Source organism: Eurytemora carolleeae, unplaced genomic scaffold (assembly GCF_000591075.1).
Source record: "Eurytemora carolleeae unplaced genomic scaffold, Eaff_2.0 scaffold697, whole genome shotgun sequence".
In the NCBI taxonomy this organism is placed as follows: domain Eukaryota; kingdom Metazoa; phylum Arthropoda; class Copepoda; order Calanoida; family Temoridae; genus Eurytemora; species Eurytemora carolleeae.
In genome coordinates, this window is record NW_019396609.1 from 200,930 (window position 1) to 222,208 (window position 21,279).

Below are 21,279 nucleotides of genomic sequence, written 5' to 3' on the forward strand. Positions count from 1 at the left end.
GTCAAACTAAAGATTCTTATCTAACAGAAGTCATAGCTTGAAATATCAAAAGTCTACAACACCAGCTTGCAAAGATGTAGAGATTAGAAAATTATAATTTGTGGCGAATTTTTAGTTCTTTTTGTGTTTTTTTTTATATTACTTACAAATTGAGTAAAAAAGCGGCATTAGCTTTAATTTACAAACCACAATGAAAATGTTTTCAGAGTTCATGTTTGGGGGTAAAAATATCAAATATAGTAAGACAAGTGCTAATTGTTGTTTAACACAAACCACGCGAAATAAAATTAGTTAACAATTTTTTCTGTTTTAAAAAAAATCTATTTAAAAATCAGTTTTTTTTCTATTCTAAAGTTTCATAAAAGTCTATTGATGAATAAAACTTAACACGCATTTTCCAATTGATAAAATATTGTTGCATTTTAGTAAGTATCTACATTTCTAAATTTTTCAACCTAAAACATGAACCATGCCAACTGAAGTTATGATTTCAATTAGTCAAATAAATATGAAACCCAGCAATTGTGTTTGTTGTTCACAGACCCTTTCCACTTAAGTTGATTTTTTTACAATTAGTAAATCATTTGCTTTATAACAGAAAATGCATATGTAAAATTTCTTAATGTCGTCTTTCTTTTCCAGAGTTTTAGTGGGTTTTATCAAACAAGATGTCCAAGAAACATATAAAAAATATGAATTTTCACTAAAAAAACTCTTTTACACTTTAATTTTTTTTTAAATTTACTAATCCCTATTTCTTTTTAACCCGATGGTCTAAACCTTGTATATTTCGATATTAATGGTCTATGACATCGGGTTGCAAAGATATATTAAATGAAAATTAGAGTTTTCCGCATAAACTCATTTTTTTTGAACTTGAAATGAAAAACCATAAGTCTTTGCTCTTATAATCATCAGTCGAATCTCTTACATTGATATATTAGAGACGTTTTGAAATGTTTTGATTGACAGAATTGTTGTTACACTTTTGAAATTAAAACCCAGCCTTCATAGTCTAACGTTTTATGAACAATATTTTCATCAGACATATATCTAACGTTAGACTAATCAATTTAGTATTCAGAGAAAAGTTATGAAACATTATAGTTTACAGAATTACATTTTTTTAAATGTTATACGTTACATTATTGAAATTTATACTCTGTAAAAAAAACTTTCGTTTCCTGATTATTGAAATAATAACCCATTTCTGCAACGTTGAATTTTTCACTATACTATAAGGGAAAACGTTTCAAAACATTTTCATAAACAGTAATGCATTTTTTCAGTTATACAACGTTACACTTTTTATAAGTTGAACTTTGAAATAGAAATCCTTTCGTTACGATATTCAATCAAATCACAATTCATTTTTCAAACGTTAGACTTTCGAGCTCCCCTTGGAAACAAAACATTTCTTTACGTTATGGTCAAAAAAGTTGTAGATATTAGAAAAATAACGTTACATTTTCACAAAACGCTAACGTTGGGGGTATATTCCTCTAACGTTAACGTTTAACATTAACGTTAGGTATGAGCTCCTATGACGTTAACGTTTAACGTTCACGTTATATAGAATATAACCAAACGTTACACATTATTGTAACGTAACGTACAAAAACGTACATTTTACGTTACGTTACACTATCGTTGACATCTCTACTCAGAACCCTTTGGGGTCTGAAACCCCCCAAGATTTCACTTAACCGGGGCTGATTGCTGAGTAATGTTATGAAGGTGGCGTGGGGATAAGTAATGTTATAAAAGGGGGACGGGGGGGGGGGGAATTGCCCCCCCTCTTTTAGGCCTCCGTGTGTCAAGATATTTGAACTACAAACTACAAACAAGCTGTGTTCAATGTTTAACTATAGATATATTTACTTTTAATAGTGAAATCTACAAACTTTGCTTTGTTCTGGAACGGTCGATTTTGGGCATTTTAAAATCCCGTGCTGACGAAGCGGTCGATATTGACTGCTGTCACTATCTCTAAAACTATCTCTAAAAAAATAAAAATATTTCTGTTCCTCAGGGAACATTTCTAAAATAAATTGAAAATTTCAAAAAAATATTTTGAAAAATATTAAGTTCGGACATAGACGCTTAATTCAAAGTTTGTTACATGATCTATCAACCGGTGTTTGTCTGCTCGCTGTGCCGCCCGGGCCGTGCCTCCATATAATTTTCATCTCACAAAGTTTGTTTCATGTCGATTCAACCAGCGAAACTGCGCGGTTTAAAAATTAGCTTGCGCCAAAATTTGAGGAATGTCTCTTCAACTTACTTCGCAACTATGTAATCATTTGTTATATGATTATTCAGCTTTGAATTTTGACCCGTCAAAAGAGGTTGTTACAGGTGGCGCCACCTATTCTCTCAAAATTTGTTTTAACTAGATTCAAAGTTTGTTGATACTTAAAAATCCGGCTGTTATGTAAAATTTCAATTTTTTGAACCAATTTATTAGTTTTTAAAACGTATAAATCGGCAAAAATGCAAATGATAAAAACAAAAATTTAAACATCATAAGTTTAAAGTTTATCACATTTTATATAATACGTAAATACATGAAATAACAAAGTATGAATATAACACAAATAAAGATCTTAATACAAATCTTTAAAGTAATTGCAGCATACGTTTTGTTGTTTATAATACACTTTATTACAATTCAAATCTTAAAGGACAGGGCATCAATTGATCACCAATTTAGACAACATTTGATTCTTGTAGAAGTAGATTCTGCAGTCTGAATTATGGAAGATTTGGTTTTGCATTGATACTCTCTTTCAAGCAAAGCATTGAAAATGCAAGCATTAGTTTGAGAGAGTGTACAAAGGCTTAAACAAGTTTTAATTTTGTTCTTCCAGTTTCTTGCAGGTTTCAGCTTTTTCCTCCCCTTCCTACCCAGACTTGCCAGCCGTGCCAGCCCGGCAGATGGTTCAACGTTTGATTGATCATAAATCAAAATTTGTTTAATCTTACAAAATGAAAGAAAACTGTCACATGACAAAAGAAAGATGTCATATAACAAAGTTTGACACATGCTGAGAGAACAATGTGTAAGCTATTAATAAGTTTTGTTAGATTGTAAATTTGGAAAATATTCAACAAAATTTGAGTAATGAAAGAAGAAATTTGAAATATGAAAGAAGAACTTTGATGCCTGATTTTTTAGAGTGTAGGATGGTTCGTTCTATAGTATGGTTCGTTCTGTAGGATGGTTCGTTCTATAGGATGGTTCTTTCTATAGGATGGTTCGTTCTATAGGATGGTTCGTTCTATAGGATAGTTCATTCTATAGGATGGTTCTTTCTATAGGATTTTTCTTTCTATATGATGGTTCGTTCTATAGGATGGTTCATTCTATAGGATGCTTCGTTCTATATGATGGTTCATTCTATAGGATGTTTCGTTCTATAGGATGGTTCTTTCTATATGATGGTTCGTTCTATAGGATGGTTCTTTCTATAGGATGGTTAGTTCTATAGGATGGTTCGTTCTATAGGATGGTTCGTTCTATAGGATGGTTCGATCTATAGGATGGTTCGTTCTATAGGATGGTTCGTTCAGTAAGATAACCAGATCATTTTTTCTTCAATCGTCTGTGTAAGAGAAGTGTTTCTTTGTTCAAAACATTATTTTTAAAATTAATTTTTCGTTTAGAAAATATTTTGTTCCTTTAAAATGCCCATCTCTAGTCAACATCCAAGTAACATAGAATAATGCATTATATCAGTATAAGTTGTATTATCTTTTAATCTCTCAACTTTTTTCTAATTTTCTAAGCCTTTGAGAAATACATTTGAAAACTTTATTTTTGCTTTGATATATTTTGAATTAAGTTATAAAAACAACAGGAAAACGTGCTTACGTTTGTCTCTATTTGCGAATTTTACTTTGTTCAGAAAATAGAATTATTTTCATTAACATTTACAAAAATAGTATAAAGGAATTGAGTCTTTGCAACAAACTCTGATTTTCTAATCACTATAACTTTGGAACCAAATGTTGTAGACCTTAGATATTTCAAACTATGAATTCTGTTAGATTTAATAATTTAAGTTTGAAATATCAAAGGTTTACAACATCGGGTTCTAAAGATATTGAAGTTTAAATATTTGATTTTGTTCCAAAGACTCAATTCCTTTGCCTTTAGTTGACCAAAAAAAAAAAAAGAAACGGTATCTAAAAATATGCATTGTATAATAATTATGTGATCCAATCAATAATTAAGTCTGCACAGAAATATTTTCAGTTATAATTTTATCTCTTATTATAAATCTGTCAGAAGTAAAAGATTGTTTAAACAATTGTGATTGAAAACAAGATATTATAAGAAATACCTTTTATTTCTTGATTTTCTTTATCAAGTTAATTAAATGAAAAACTTGCCTTCAGACTGAATTGTTTCATGTTTTCAATCATAGCTTCTCTTTTTAAAAATATATTAAGATTAAAATATAAAGTGTATATCTATGAATATTCAATGCAACTGCAATATATTCGCTTCTCTCATACTAGGGCATATAGGTGTTATTTTTTACAGAATTAAATGATTTCTGAAAGGTTTACTTATGTTCTCATAGCAACATGATGATCAAAAAATATATTTGTACCCCCCCCCCCCGCCCCCTCTACCCAATCCTGGTCCTACTTCCAACATCTTGGAATAAGTCTGGATTTGATATGGATATCAAAGGATTATTTTGTCATATATGTAATAGAAATATTATGCAGGGGACACCAATTCAAACCCGTTAATATACTAAAAACCATGGACACTAAGAAAAAAATGATATATTTTTATGTTTATCGTTCATAATGCATTTATTGATTACAACCTTGCAACTTATAAGTCCTTAAATCTTAGCAACACATTTGAAAAGTAAAAAACAAAACCAACCCTTGCCGAATTCTTATTTATTTTTAATATTTCTTCTATTTTCTTGTTCTCTGATGATTTAAAATCAAAGTAAAAACATTAAAGTTAAAATAATAACTTTTGGTGCAAATGTCAGTTCCTTGCATAATCACGGTTTAGAACTTTCTTTCCCCTGTATTATTCGAAAAATATTCTGAGAAAACATAATTCATTCGTAACACCAACAATTGTTCTCTCATATGGACAAAAAAATCCAAAATCGGAATAAATTAGTTTATTTGATTGCAAATTGGTCAAATCTTCCCACATTTCTTTATTCTCTTTCCTATTCAATCTACGATTTATCTAATTGACTGATTTCTAATATTTGCTCCTTGGAACTTGTTCTCGAAAGATCACTAATGTACAAACCATGTAAATATCAAAACTTACAAAAAGTGGAGAGAAGCATTTAATAAAATATCTGCTCAACAACATTAGTATTCTTGGCAAAGTTTTCAACAATAATAAGTTAATTTGTTAATAATATGATTATATAAAAATAATTTATGATTTCCTTTTTTTTGAATATTTCCTATAGCCCCTAAAATTAACCTTCGAGTTTAACTTTTTAAAGGGACAGACCGGATATGTAAGGTAGTTTAACTGAGTACACAGTGTTGTGGACAAATTCTTTAGGATTCATTTTAGACATATAAAACTTTTTAAAGATCTGTAAATACTGAATTTGAGCACAAAGTCGACGTTCAAAATTATACTTTTGGGTGGATACGTTTTCAGAATTTTTTTTTTTTCTTAATTATTAAATAACGGCGACAAAAATTGTAAACACAATTCTACAGTAAACTAATTAGTTGTTTAGGAACAGGTTGAGAAAATACAAAATTAATCTTATCATCGAAAATAAGTAATCTTGTTCAATTAATAGTTTCTATTTTCTCATTATTCATAAAGAGATTTTCTGCAGATCTTCTGCAGATTTCTGGAATGATTGTTGAAAAGACGACATTTGAAAAATTTGAAGAAATCTGCGAATAAATTCAAAGAAAATAAGAAATTCAATATAATGATGAAAACGAAATAATTGATTCTAGCATTAAATTATCAAATTTCTTATGAGAAATATGTTCCTACCCATCTAATTAGATTACTGTGTATTTTTTACTTTATTTTTCGTCGTCCTTATTTAATAGTAAAAAAACGACTTCTAAAACGTATCCACCCAAAAGAACGATCTTGAAAGTCGACTTTGCGCTCAAACTCAGGATTTACAGATCTTTAAAAAGTTTTATATGTCTAAAATGAATCCTAAGGAATTAGTCCACAACACTGCATACTCAGTTCAACTACCTTAAATAGCCAGTCTGTCCCTTTAATTAAAGTAAATTGTTTAAACTGAGAAAGCAACTTCTAACAATAGACTAAAATTATATTTTCTTTTTTACCTTGTTTTTTGAATTTTAAAATAAGTCTAATGGTTCATTCGAAAAATTATATTCTTGCTATTACTATTATATTAATAACTATATCCATAGATAATAGAATTAATAGAGAGGAATTTACTAGAAAAAAAGTGTAAAACGGCCATTTTGTTGTACTGTTTCCATACTGCAGGTGTACTTCACATTATGCTATATAACCTGTTGGGCCCTGGAATATCATTTTATAGAAAATCTCAAATTATTGTTAAAAGAAAACCAAATTATGAAATAGGCTGGTTTCATAATTGACTAATGATCATTTCACATAGACTCTATGCCTTCCACTTTACAAACGATGATTATCTGTTATAACTATAAATCAAATGATGTTTTATTCTCCTAATTCATTATAAAGTTTATTTAACAGTTTGAAAAATTTGAAATTGAAATGAATAGTCTAGGGAACATACTGTATTAATGTACTCTACTGCATATAATTTGTGAAAATTAACATGATTTGTACACTTTGAACTCCCTTTCAGGCTGAAAGGGACTGAAAAAATCCATACCGAGAGATTCTTTTAATTCCTCTCTATTTATTCTATTCTCTATGACTATATCTTTGCAACATGATGTTGTAAACATTTGATATTTCAAACTTAGATTGTTTGATCGAAAAGAATACATAGTTTGAAATATCTAAGGTCTGCTACATTGGGTTGCAAAGATATCAATATTAGAAAATCAGAGTTTGTGGTAAAGACTCAATTCCTTTACAGAGACAATTTTTAAGAAGCGAAATAACCAAAAACCTGATTAAAATCAAAGAAAACTGAAAAAAAGAATAAATTTAAAATTCTCAACCCTATTCATTTCATGGGTCGGGCCAGTTCAGAGAATTTTTTTTTAAATGTTTCTTCAAAAACAATCTTTTCTTTGAAACAAATGAAAAAAATGAATGGTTTAAAATTGTTAACAATCATTTACATTTTATTGAATCAACGAACGAACTAATTGAGTGATCGTTGACATTCAATTAGAAAACGAATGAAATAGATGGTAAATGAATGATAATTCTAAAAACGAGCGAATTATTTTTTTTTTGAAAAACTGAAAAAGAAGAAAATGGTTCGTTCACGTACATTGAACGAAATTGGAAAAAAGCCAAATGTGCCTATCTCTACTTATCATGATTCCTGATCAGAAACTGGTTTGTTGTAATCAAAATTTTAGTGTAATCAATGGACAATGGACTGTGGCAGGAATAGAAATTAATTTCCAAATTATTTCTTTGAACTTACTTGATTAATTTAATATTGTATTTTTGGATTTACTTTTACTGGGAAACTTTCTCTGTAATATAAACCAACTTAATCAGCTTAGAATTTTTTAACCAAGCTATTATATGATGTCCATGGCTCTGCAATAAAGTTTGAGGCCTGGAAAAAGGCCTTAGAGTAAAAGAATAGACGTTCAAAGTAGTACAGTTACTACAGAGTGTCCCACATCAAATTAGACCTAGTCAATGGGTCTAAATTACGATTGGGGGGACAAATCAGAAAATTTAAGAAGAATGAATCAAATGAAAAATTTAATAAGGCTAATAGAATTTTCTTTTTGCAGAAAGTGCTAGATTTTTCGAGTATTATGTGCGTATTTTGGCGTTAAAGATTGGAGATAATCTAATATGATATGGGACACTGTGTAGGTCATCTAGATGTTTTAGAAAAATGGTTTGGTTTGGCTATTTAAAATTATTTGGTTTGGCTACTAAAAATTAATTTTCCAGAATTTCTCCTATTGTTATAACCCTAGTCAGTCGCCATTTATATTGTACAAATTTCAAATCCCTTAATAATGAAAATAATGAGATTAGTCTCTAGTAAATAAGGATTTTCCCAATAAATATTCCAACGGTTCTTCCAAATTTCCCAATCAATATTTGAGGCAAATGGGTCATGCAACAAGTTCCTCAGTCATGATCTGACAATTCATTATTCCAAAGAGACAAATAAGAAAAAAATATTTGCAAAACCAAAAAAGACTGTCTTTAATTCTAACAATAGTCTTTAAATTCCCAAGTCACTTTTATAAAGAATCCACAAGTGATTATGCTTTAAAATTTATCCTTTTCCTGTATATAAACAATCTATCAGTTTTATTAAAGGGAGTGTTCGCGAAAAATGAAAGGGGGTATAGGTTTAATGCGATAAAAAAGCGCTTTTCAATGCCACTAATCTTACTTCTATCTGCTGCGTCTATAAGGAGAAAATTGATAAAGACGTCTCATTCCGAATAACATGGCGTCCATACAAATTGAGAAAATTGCAACATACGACTTAGACCGCAAAAAAAATCAATTTAATTTCAAACAAATCATTCAAATATTACAACCTATAGCCATCGATTATCTTTCGCCCCATTTATATATAGTTTATTTTTCATAGTATGTTTTAATTGTTATGATCTGAGAAATACTTATAAAAACGTTTATTCCTGTTTCGAGGATTTTTGGTAATGAAGACGACATTTTCATATTATCCAGGAATGTTCGAAAACAAGTTGTAAGCTAAATATTATTTAAAAAAACAAAATCTATACTAGTATGAAATATTAAATATATACAAATGTGGCGAGAGATAATCGATGACTATAGGTTGTAATATCTGAATGATTTGTTTGATATTAATTTGATTTTTTTACGGTCTAAGTCGTATGTTCCAACTTCCTCAATTTGTATTGGCGCTACGCTCTTCGGTATGAGACGTCTTTGTCAATTTTCTCCTTATAGACGCAACAGATAGAAGTAAGATTAGTAGCGATCAAACGCGCTTTTTAAACACATTAAGCCTATACCCCCTTTCATTTTTCGCGAACACTCCCTTTAAAATTAATCTCTACATAGAAGGGTTGGCTAGGTCCAGGGAAAAAGTTGTAGTTGAAGACATATTATTTCATGATCTATTTAATGTTTTTCTTAATTATCTAAGTGTTTTTCATGTTCTATTGTTAGCATGGAGAAAGGCTTACTTGTACATAAACTGTAGTCAAGGATAGCAGTGGGACAGATGACAAGTCTCCTCAAGCAAGGCAACGTTGGAACAGGAAATTCTATTGTTAATTTATTCAATAGGCAGTGACACTTAGCTTGAAAACAATTAAGGCAGGAAGAAATAATATGACCTGGGCTAAAACTGAAACGAACGTGAGTATTGACGAGAGTCGGAAGATGGCAGGTTACCTCGGGGCAAATAAAAGGCGGAGAGTCTGCCGAGAGACCTCCGGCTTTTTATGAGTATTAGTATAATTTTTTATCCATTCATAGTTTACTCGTAAATATATTTTTTTCCTATACTCTTTGGATTTACTCAAGTCTGTTTAATTAGCCTTTATATTTCCTTTATTTGATACCACTTTTTAAGGGTAACAATATGTTTTATTTTTTGAACTCCAAGTTGGAGGATAAATTGTTATTTTTCTCCTGCTGCTACTTCCAGTGGTGCTCCATAAATGAACTGCACTAGATTACCTGTACCATGTTTGTAAATTGTGTTTAAAAACTTCTCTTTCTTCATTTCGTTTTTGGTTTTTCAAAACTAACTGACTAACATTTTTTATTTTGTCCACAGAGAATGAATTTGAGAAATTAATAATGAAAAGACGAAAATGCTAATTTCACATTGATTACTTAAAAAATCAAGAATTATGTAAAAAAAAGTTGCTGTACCAAAAAAAAATACTTTAACAAAATGTAAAATGCTTGTTTTAGGTAAGGAAGGAAAATTTGATAATTTGTTTCAATGACACAATTTGTGAAGAATATATAACTTTGTATGACTTTTTTCTACATCGTTATTGCTAACGAAACGATCGATTAGTTTTTTAGAATAGTAACCTCTGTATACCTCAAGAGCTGCACACTGTTAAAGAAAATCTGATCAGTTCGTTTTTCAGAAATCTAAAAACGATCCATTCCTACTCTGTATCCCTTAAAGAGCCCCAAACTGTAAAAATGATTTTACCTCTGCAGTTAACAACCAGCCAGCGTATTTTTAGCGTCAGTATAAAAAGGAATGAAGTGCAATTTCAAGTGACCCTCCATGTAAAGATGACAATGCCCAATTTACAATGGTAAATGGAACAATGGAAATTTATCATCAATGATTTAAGACATAAAACATTATGTGAACATGTCGTCTTACTTGTTTTACTATAGACGAATGAAAAAAATTTGTATTGCCACCTTTTTGTCCTTAAAATTCCGTTAATTTGCTAAACACATGTTGCTGACTTTCTCTACTTAGATTTTAGATTACAAATCTAATCAAACAGTGAAACTACAGTGAAACCCTTAATAACGAATACATTGAAAGAATTCATCAAATGTCGTATTCTTCACTTTCTGATAATGGAATGTTGTAGATATTTAGTTCTTTAATTAAATGATTATATGAAACTATTTAAAACTGTTCCCGCATATTCATGGCTATTTATTTATTTTCGCAAATACTGAAATTTACGTAATATAGTATAAAACTCATTGAAAAATTGTCAAGACGACATTTGATAAATTCTTCCGATGTATTCGATATTAAGGGTTTCACTGTATAAAATACATTTTAATCATCATCAAATCTGCAGATTCTAACCATGGTAAATAGACGACATTTGCGGCGGTAATGTCAATACACAACATCCTCCCTACTGAACTTCTGACCTACTAACTTGTCAACCTCATGCAATATCGGACCTATTCCATCAGTCAATTTTTGTATTATTTCAGGGTTAGGTTATGTTAAGACAATTTCCGAGCCGAGTGCTGCGGCTAGGACAGGCTAAGTGGCCAAGCGCCGCGGCCACAAGTCCATAGCAGCTATAAAACCACGTGTTAGTAGGTCGGATGTGTAGTAGAGCAGATTTAGCGTAGGTCAGAAGTGGAGTAAAGCGGATGTGAGTAGGTCGAAAAACACACCATCACATTTAGCTATGGTAAAACAGATCTCTGAAATTCCGGTATTAGAAAGGCCATAAAATTATTCCTTTTGTTAAATGTCGTCTTCTAAAAACATTTTTATGGATTTTCTTCTGTAATATCCCAAGAATCTATTTAACTAAAGTGATGTTGGTAATCAAACTCATTAAATCAATTTCATTAAATTAAATTCAATAAATCAAACTCATTAAATTCATTAAATCAAATTTATTAAATCAAATTCAAAAAATCAAATTTATTAAATCAAATTTATTGAATCAAATTCATTAAATTAAGTTTATTACATTAAATTCATTAAATCAAATTCATTAAATCAATTTTATTAAATCAAATTCAAAAAATCAAATAAATTAAATCAAATTTATTAAATCAAATTCATTAAATTAAATTCATTAAATCAAATTCATTAAATCAAATTAAAATCCTCTTAATCATTAGTTTGGTTTACATCAGCTAACCTTTGAGGTTCCAGAAACCAATACCTGCCTCTTCCTACCCAAGGGAGAGGGTGCAGAGGCACCATGAGTCCTGCAAAAATGACCTCTGTATCCGTGCCTCTCACTTTGTCTCCGAGCCTCCTCCATTTTCTTTCCACGCCATTTTGATCTCCACTTATACAGGGTGTCCCAATAAACATGGGAAGTCAGTGACAAATTCGATATCGTCTTTTCAAAAAATTCTTTAGTTTAGTATAGTGATACCTACTGAGAAAGCTGTAATCTATAAGAGTTTCGTCTGATATGTTCACATTTTGTTTGTTTATGTTTTGACTGCATACGGTTGTACTTAGTTTAACATGAAAATTGCAGTATACAAACAGTGTAAACTTGTCCGTCTTCACTGTTCATCTTGCGGATACATTATTAACACATCGTTACAGCCATTTACCGTTTTCATAAATTAAACTCTAGCAGGCATAATAATATCATGGCTTTTGAAATTAGGTATTACAATGCTAATTCATAACAAAGACGATATCGAATTTATCACTGAATTCCCATGTTTTTTGGGACACCCTGTATATATCTTCAAAGTAGACTCCTCAATAGTTTAAAGAATAATTTAATCGACAAATTTTAACTATTGATTCATTCACTTGATCCTCAGAAGTTTTTTTGTAAAAAGTTTACTTAAAGCTGGTTTGTCTGAAAGACGATCAAACAACTTTAATATTTTTGAAGACATCATGGTTTGAAGATTATATAAACTCTATCGAGTCCTCAGCTTAAATTTAATCATAGTACTGCAAATAAATGAGGGTCCGTCACCGTCCTATCGTAACAGGTATAGTCCAGGCCCGTAGCCAGGGGGGGGGGGGGCAAGGGGGCAGGTGCACCCCCCTTTCTTCTGAAAGAGGGGTGCAATAACGAATTTGCACCCCCCCTAGTCCCATATAAAAGAAATTGTTTCTAAAATCTAGTTATAAATTATATAGCCCGAGTAAGAATTGATTTCCAAACCAAATTATAATCTATTTGTGCGTTACTCATTAAAAGTGTGACGGAGTTTTTGTGTACTCTCTCAACTCATCCCCTGAGTCATGTCTTTTCTGTAACCTATCGCAGGCTAACTAACAGTTGATCAGTACACTCTGTTGATTAAATATAACACAACATCAAAATTTACTCATATTCATTTAATAGTTGTTTAAGTCTAATTAAAACAGTATGATTTATTAATTATATGCATAGAGTCCCATGTAAATGAAATGGTAATCTCCTGTACACTTTCAGAATTTTAGCCCCGCCCCCCGCCCCCTTGACCTGTGTGCTATGTTTTATGAGTCTGTTTTTTTTGAGGCATTTCCGTGGTGAGGGGTTTCCCCCTTGACCCTTGAAAAGCTTTTTTTTAAATGAATAAGAAATAAGATCATATCATTTTCATATTGCAAAGTCAAAGTAATAAATGATTACTTGACTCTGTTAGTTAAGCAGTACTCCCTTAAAAGCTCAAATACACTTGTTAAAAAGGTTAGCCTTTATAGTGTGCATTGACAATGTAATAAAAACAACCATATACCACTGTAAAACCAAACCAAACATTGTTTAAAAAAATCATTAAAAACCCCCCAAAAATTTTTTTCGCCTGCAGCGCATCAGGTTGCACCCCCCTGTTCAAATCCTGGCTACGGGCCTGGGTATAGTGACAGGTAGATGATTCATGATTAATTCTCTCACTAAAAGAAAAAATATTTAAAAGTAAATTAAATTATTAAAACTTAAGTACAGGACACGACGCTGCCTTGTCCTGTAAGTATAGCATATTATAGATATTTAGACCATTTAAAAAAAATTCAACTTTTTAAAAAATAGTCCTTCCATGTTTTCTAAAAAATACAAAAAAGCACAAATTCAAATATTATTTATTGAAAACCAAAATGCGGGAAGTGGAGACAGTATGGCGGATGCTCGGAGACGAAGCAAGGGTCACTGAGCAGGGCCTGGCGGTCATTCTACAAATCTGGAGGTTCGGAGGTCATTTTTGCGGGGCTCATGGCGCCTCTTTACCACTCCATCCCTACTCCAGCCGGCCTGGACAAAACAAAGTTAGAGGTTTTGGTTTCTTTTCTTTAAAATCATACGCGTTTTGGTTTATAATTAAACAATCTTTAAAATTACGGATTTGTTTGTTTTATACTTTTCATTCAAAATGCATATGCCAGCAAAAAGGTATTGAAAAAATGCTAAACAATTGTGTTTAATAGGACTTTAAAGGAAAAATGAAAGGGGGTATCGCTGAAACCTAAGCATTTTATGAGTTGATCGACACCAAGCACAGTTCTATCTGATGTTCCTGTCTCTAAAAATTGCGATAAAACTGTGTTAAATTCTAGGTTTTTCAATCCGTTTGGTAGGCAAGTTTAAGAAACCAACTCACAGTTCACACTCAAAGATTAAAAGCTGTGTATTTTCTGTATCCTTTTAAAAAATATACCTATAATATGCAAGAAAATTGCATGCAACTCCATGCTAATTAAATGTACACGCAGTTATAGTAATAGAAAAATGCTGGCACGCAAGTAAACTCCGCTTGTGCTAGAACCCCTTATTTTGAATGTACAGGGTGTCCCAAAAAACATGGGAATTCAGTGACGAATTGGATATCGTCTTTGTTATAAATTAGCATTGTAGTACCTAATTTCAAAAGCCATAATATTATTATGTCTGATAGAGTTTATTTTGTGAAAAGGGTAAAAGACTGTAAAGGTGTGTCTATAATGTCTAAGACAGACAAGTTTACTCTGTTTGTATACTGTAATTTTCTTGTTTTACTAAGTACAACCGTATGCAGTCAAAACATAAACAAACAAAATGTGAACTTAGCAGACGAATCTCTTACAAATTACAGCTTTCTCAGTAGGTATCACTTTACTAAATCAAAGAATTATCTAAAAAGACGATATCGAATTCGTCACTGAATTCCCATGTTTTTTGGGACACCCTGTACATACTATTTAAATCAATATTGATAACCACTCAATCAATTAACCGAAGGAAGGAGTAAACAAACTTAATATTAAAAATTGAAAGAGATCCATAAAGTATGTTTTTACATTCATTCAATAACCATAAATAATTTCCTATGTTTACATGAATACATAAAATATAAATTTTCTATGTTTAGATGAAGATAAAATATACCATTGGACCTTAGAAACCTTATCATAGAGCTTACACACCATAGGAGATCATGAAAATAATATCAGTCCTGTGGAAAAAAGTCCTTGAAATAGAAAATCTCTGGAAAGAAAAAGTCCTGCCATTTTGAGACTTTATTTTCTAGGATTTTTTTCTGATTCTCGTTTAATTTTTACAGTTACACCCTAAGTAATCAATAAACATCGAAAGAATTTATCAAATGTCGTATTCTTCACTTTCTGATAGTGACTATGTAAAATAGTACAAAAACCCATTGAAAAATTGTCAAGACGTCGTAAGTGTATTTTTCTAATTGTTAAATACGGTTAAATACAGTTTATTTTTGTCCCTTTTGCCCAACAGAATGTTTTCATCAGTATTCAGTAAATATATTCATATCATTTCACTGAAATTTAAAGATAATCCTGGGTGTTAAAAAATCCTTTGATCTAATTGTGTTTACGGAAATAAGAAGGATTATGTTCACCTCTAATCCTCTCTCCCAGCTGTATATAAACAGTAGATATCTAGGTATAGATACCAGTTACAGGTAAACACGGGGGTAGGATACATCCTTATATCAATGAGAGGTGGGGGGATATTTGCTTACAATGTTTCAAATCTTATCTAACGGACGATATAGTAACTACAATTTTAAATTTAAATTTATGCAACAAAAAAGCATTTACAGGCAATGAATGATAATATTGTCAAATTTTATAATTCTTTAATAGCAAACACTCGAATTAATTAATATAGGGTAACCAAAAAAGACTTTAAAAGACGAGTTTACACAAAGATTATTCAATCACTTTATAAATGAAACTGTAAATTTGTCCGACGTTTTTCTAAAGACAAAATATAAAATTTAACTCTCAAATTGTTAAGTTTATAAAGATTTAGCTTGTCTTTGAAGTCTTATTCTTTAGAGGTAACCCTGTAGAGCGTCGGGAAACCCTTTGGTCGCAGGGTGCAATTGAAACTACCCTTTATATACTGAAAGAAGAAATATCAAATGACAAATAGCACTTTGACATACAAATATTTTTTTTGAAAATAACAACATTTTGTTCCACAAAAAAATTGAGATTATTCTCTCAAAAAAATTGAGATTATTCTCTCAAAAAAATTGAGATTATTCTCTCAAAAAAATTGAGATTATTCTCTCAAAAAAATTTCTAAAACATCCCAAACACCCTTTTCTCTACCTCAAATATTCTTAATTTTAAAATATTTTTATTATTTGACATTACAAATAAAATGTTAGGGTATGCATGTATTTATGTGTCTTCTTTACCTTCTCAGTATTACTGATCTCTCACACAACTGTTTTATAACTAACTGCCCTCTCAAGGTATTTATCTACATCTATATATATATATTTATATATATTTATATTATTTAGCTAATTAATACCCACAGTAGTAAATTAAAAATGAAATATTATTCCTTTTGAAAATACATTTTATAGTTAGATCTGCTATTGTTTATTTTATAAAATAGATGAAAGCTGAATGATTTTTCGGCCACAGTCTTCAACATTCTTTTATATCATTGTAATGGTCACTATTAAGTTCAAACTTTATTCAATTTTGATGGAATTTATCGTACCTAATATTTCCCGCTGTTATAGGTTATCGACCTGCCACAGGACGAACAAGTAACTTTATTACCCTGCTATTAAAATTTCAAATTTTATACCTAATATTTCCCGTTGTAGGGTGATATTAAGTTAATTTATCACCCTACAACAGGGTGATAAATTTAACTTTATCGAACTGCTATAAAATGAATTAAGTCAAATTGAAAAAAAACTTTATATGGTATTTTACTGGGTATCATGCGTGCGAAAAAGTGTTTGCTGTGCATTTTAATTTTTCTAGTTTGTGTTCGATCAAAATAAAAATGGTTTCATTTTCATCTTAAACAAACAAGTAAAAATAAAAATCACGACAAAAACATTTTTGCACTTACATTATACCCATTATATTGACATAAAAAGATATTATCGCCAAACAACGGGAATTATTAGGTATGCAATTTGAAATTTAGACAGCAGGGTGAAAAAGTTATTTTTTTGCCCTGTTGTAGGGCGATAAAGTCAATAAATATTAATCACCCTACAACGGGAAATATTAAGTGTGATAAATTGCCTCAAAATCAAATACAAATAATGATGTCCCAGGTTCAAGGGCGAGGCACACGAGGTAAACGTGGGGCTCCTGAGGACAGGATGGTAGGTTTAACATTTAAGGGATTGGTCTTGAAATTTCATAAAAAAATATTGATCGGACTGTAATCACTATTTTCACAGAATAAACATCGCAGGGGTTCGGTACTTATACCAATAAATATTATTTTTGATTTGCACCAGAGATATTAAGATTTAAGAAAACCAGAGATTTTTTTAAAAACCCTATTCAGACTCTAGTTTACACAAACTAGTATGGAAGGGGGGCAGCCGGAATAGGGTTAAATATAAAACTATGAAAATGTCTAATTCTTAACGAAATCATGTATACCTCTGGTAACCATAAAAGCAAAAAGATTGCAGGCATCTTTATGGAAAAGTTAATACTAGGACTATTTTGTTATTATTGTTTTATTGATAATATTTGGTTGCTAATAATAAGGCAAAGACGCCTTTCAAGTCTTTAATTGATTATTATACATCGTTCTGGGTTATTTAGATTATTACTGTATAAAATCATTTTGTGAAATGGGTCGGTTTACACTGCACATTTGCTGTATCTTATATTCAATGATGAGCTATTTAAAGTTATATCTTAAGTATAAAATTGTGTCTTCCTATTCCAGAATTCTCACTATATTAATATTGTATTTGAAGTGTCCATCATGTGGACCTAATCATGACGGACAATGCTTCGGTGAGGACCTGTGCTGTGGACCCTTCGGGTGTAGATCTGGGGATCTTTATGCAGATTCATGCAGGTTAGAGAGCACTGTACAATATATTCCAGTTTATTTCATGTTCCGGGACAAACAGTACAGTATAAATGCAGACTATCACCATAGTTTCAGTAGAAGTAAATATTTTCATTTATTGATAGCGCCAATTGAAGGATTCATAACTTTGATTGGATAATGAGATAGATAGAAAGATAGATGTTACCGCCATACTATTTGTTTTGGTTCAGAATAGACAAAAAATATATGGCTGAACCCTGATTGGATTAGGCGCTAATGGAATCGGCATACAGGAGTGATATATGAGGCAAAACGGGAGAGTACGCCAATTGAATGATCTCCTTCTGGTGACATTTCTTGAGAGTCTACAGGGTTGTGGAGACTGGAGACAGCTGTAATTGCAAACAAGTTTTAAAATTCGGTGAACATGCTTTGAAAATGTGTCTTTGCCATAAAATTAGATTTTCTAATCTTTGCAACCGAATGGGGTAATCCTTATCATACTTTTTGTGACTCGTGCGGTAACTTTAAATCTTTAATGACGAGAAAGATGGTTCGATATTAGTTTAAAAGGATGCAGTTGTCCAACATTAATGGTAAGGGATATAACAGGAACGTTTAGATAAAAAATTTCTTGCGGTATGGGGAGAGAAAGTAAACAATTAAGCACTAAACTTTGTTTATATTACTCCTAGAAACTGCAACACATATTATTTTTTTGAAGTACCTTTCATATTCTTTGGTTGATGGTCGAATTGGCATCATTTTTGTAAACGATGGTGTCGTTCATAAAAAACGATATAATAAACGACTTGGATCAACCAGAGAAATTTTAAAACTAACGTTTTTTTAAAAAGACAAACTTGAAAAAATTGATAAATGCTTTACTGAACAAACGAATTTTCCAAAAGATTTTGACAATAAAGATCGTTTTTTTCGAGGAACCATTTTTGGAACAGCAATTTTTAAAAACTATATATTTTTTAATGACAGAACGATTAAAAAAAAAAATACCAAAAATATTGTTTGTTTTTTAACTGATCGAACGATTTTATTGAACTAAAGATCTTCTTAAACAAACGGTTTTAATGAATGATTGTTTACTGTGCAAACGAACAAAATCATGTATTATATGAAAAAAATGGGAAAAAAGAACACGCCCATCTCTAGTTGATGGTAGGTCTGATGGAATTGAGTAAACATCTCTTTAACTTTTATAGGAGGGAAGCTTTGAACGTTGACCCCTGTGTGCCTAATGCTAAACCATGTGGAGAACTGTTCAATGGATACTGCACACTTCAAGGGCTTTGCTGCGTCGAAGGTTAGTGATCTATGAAATTTATGATTTGAGACATTGTTAGCGATAACATTTGTCTGAGATATCTCTCAAACTATGTTCGAATAATATTGAATTGTTTTTATTCTCCTAGAAATACTAAGAAACAAGCTTGAATTTTAAACTTTAAAAACATGATTTTCGGGGTTTGTAAGTAGGGCCCTTCCACGAAATAACCATATTTTTTGCGCAACGTTTGCATAATTTTCACACAAATAAATTTTGAATCGGGCATTTAAATCTTGACATAGCGGAAATTAAGCTTAATAGTGAAAAAGCTAAATTATTTTTAGGAATTTGTCGTAATGACATGAAATGTTTCGATGAATCAATCCTGAAGCCTGCATCAGCTCCTGAAGACATCAACTACCTAACATTTTCCCCTGCTGATGAAAGCACGGATTACAAAAGTCAAAATTTTGAAGATGTCGTCTATTTCTCCGACAATTCTTTGGATGAAGATGAGGAAATGAATAAGAATATGTTCTATGACTATCCTGACCTAGAATATGACAGTAATATGGTTCAGTTTGATCCCTTCTCTGCCCTCACAGCTTCGCAAGTAAAGTTTGAAGAAAAAAGAGGAAATGAGAAAAAGACCACTGACAAATCTGACAAACGAATCTTCGGACGAATTGGACGGGCTGATAAATCTATTTATGGACGGATTGGACGCTCGGACAAAAATATTTATGCACGATTGGGCCGCGCTGATAAGAGCATCAATGGCCGGATTGGACGAGCTGACAAAAGCATTTATGCCAGGATTGGACGCGCTGACAAGAGCATCTACGGCCGGATTGGACGTTCTGATAAGAGTATTTTCGGTAGAATTGGACGAAGTATAAATTCTGATAAGCACATTTTTGCGAGGTTAGGAAGGTCGAAAAAAGATTTAACGAGTGAACAATACTTGCATTCAACAATTAAAAGTTCAGAATCAAAAGCAAGTGCCGAGAAGGATACCAACAGAAAACTACAAAATATTACCCTTCCGCAGACCAAACCAACATGGAAAAAAACTCAGAGGTAACAATATCCAAAAATCAAAAATATATTTAGAATCTCAATTTAAGCTATGTTCACCATACCGCTTAGATGATGCCCCAAACTCCTTCGATTATGAATACTTTTAGCCACAAACCAACCCACATGCATTAATAAAAGTATCAATACAAAAGAAATGGAAGATATCTAAAATTCCGCGAAATTTTCCAGACAAAAAAAATAGAGGTTCCCGCAAAAACTTGTTATAAAGTATGCCAAACATTTTCCCGAGGTAAAGTAAGCCAAGTTTAGTATCAAAGTAAAAATGTGGCTAATCATGTCTCAAATAGGAGAACCATTGCTTTTACTTTAAATTGGGACTTTGTAAGCGTCATTTTTAGGTGACCCTCCAATCTCAATACACTGATGGCAATGCCCGATTTACAACTGTGCCATTGAAACCTTTATGTGCTCATAAATGAGGAAGATGTCGTCGTTTTTCTACTTGGAAAAGTAATTATTTCAGTGGGTTTCTCTATCACTTCTTATTAACAAGAAGTGAGCAAGACACTTTTGCAAAGAAACTGAAAATGAAAACAAACATTTAGAAGAAGAAAAACATTAATTTCTAATTCATAATTGACCAGACAAAGATTTCAAGGGTACCGTTGTGAATCAGGCATTGTCATCTTTTCATGGAAGGTCACTTGAAATTACTTGAATTTTATTAAGGTCAGGAACCAAGGAGTATGAATATGGAAGGATGAATCCATGGTTCTACATTTACTTCCATCCTCAGCAAGGTCTAAACTTCAGAAAATGGCAGAAAATTGTAAAAGCATCGCGTCTTGTTAAAATGTAATGTCATCGGTCGGTATCGATCAAATTGAACTTTAATCATAAGAGGCTGGATTTTTATAAACTCTGCTTAGAAATAGTCATCATCATAAATCAAATTTTTTTCAATTGCAAAGAGGAGGTGCACTTTGATAAAAGTTTGTTAGTGATAAAAAAATGTTTTAAAATTTGCTATAGCTAAATAAAGAATACACCATTGTATTAAAAACTTTATGTTTAATTGAATGTTGTGT

The 21,279-nt window shown here is 31.3% G+C and overlaps 1 protein-coding gene across 5 annotated transcripts; it reads left to right on the top strand.

Annotated features, from left to right (window-relative positions):
* The first annotated feature begins 13,296 nt into the window (after nt 1–13,296).
* On the top strand, nt 13,297–21,254 carry LOC111706244 (uncharacterized). Of its 5 annotated transcripts, XM_023479068.1 has the most exons (9): nt 13,297–13,448; nt 13,687–13,851; nt 14,924–15,468; nt 16,205–16,291; nt 17,123–17,173; nt 17,786–17,889; nt 19,086–19,186; nt 19,495–20,230; nt 20,921–21,254. In XM_023479068.1, the coding sequence occupies exons 4-9, from the start codon at nt 16,208–16,210 to the stop codon at nt 21,048–21,050; spliced, it is 1,206 nt and encodes a 401-aa protein (XP_023334836.1). In that variant the 5' UTR covers nt 13,297–13,448; nt 13,687–13,851; nt 14,924–15,468; nt 16,205–16,207; the 3' UTR covers nt 21,051–21,254. The 5 variants fall into 5 exon arrangements, with proteins under 5 accessions (XP_023334836.1, XP_023334835.1, XP_023334834.1 ...); XM_023479067.1 differs by having other exon boundaries at nt 13,297–13,851; nt 14,924–15,487; XM_023479066.1 differs by having other exon boundaries at nt 13,297–13,851.
* The last annotated feature ends 25 nt before the right edge of the window (nt 21,255–21,279 follow it).

What these genes read in the sequence shown, in the direction of transcription:
- LOC111706244 (XM_023479067.1), top strand. Translation starts at nt 16,208, where the DNA reads ATGCATGTATTTATGTGTCTTCTTTACCTTCTCAGTATTACTGATCTC. An exon ending in GGGCTCCTGAGGACAGGATG is followed by an intron (nt 17,174 to 17,785) that starts GTAGGTTTAACA and finishes TTGTATTTGAAG; the next exon opens with TGTCCATCATGTGGACCTAA. An exon ending in ACATGGAAAAAAACTCAGAG is followed by an intron (nt 20,231 to 20,920) that starts GTAACAATATCC and finishes AATTTTATTAAG; the next exon opens with GTCAGGAACCAAGGAGTATG.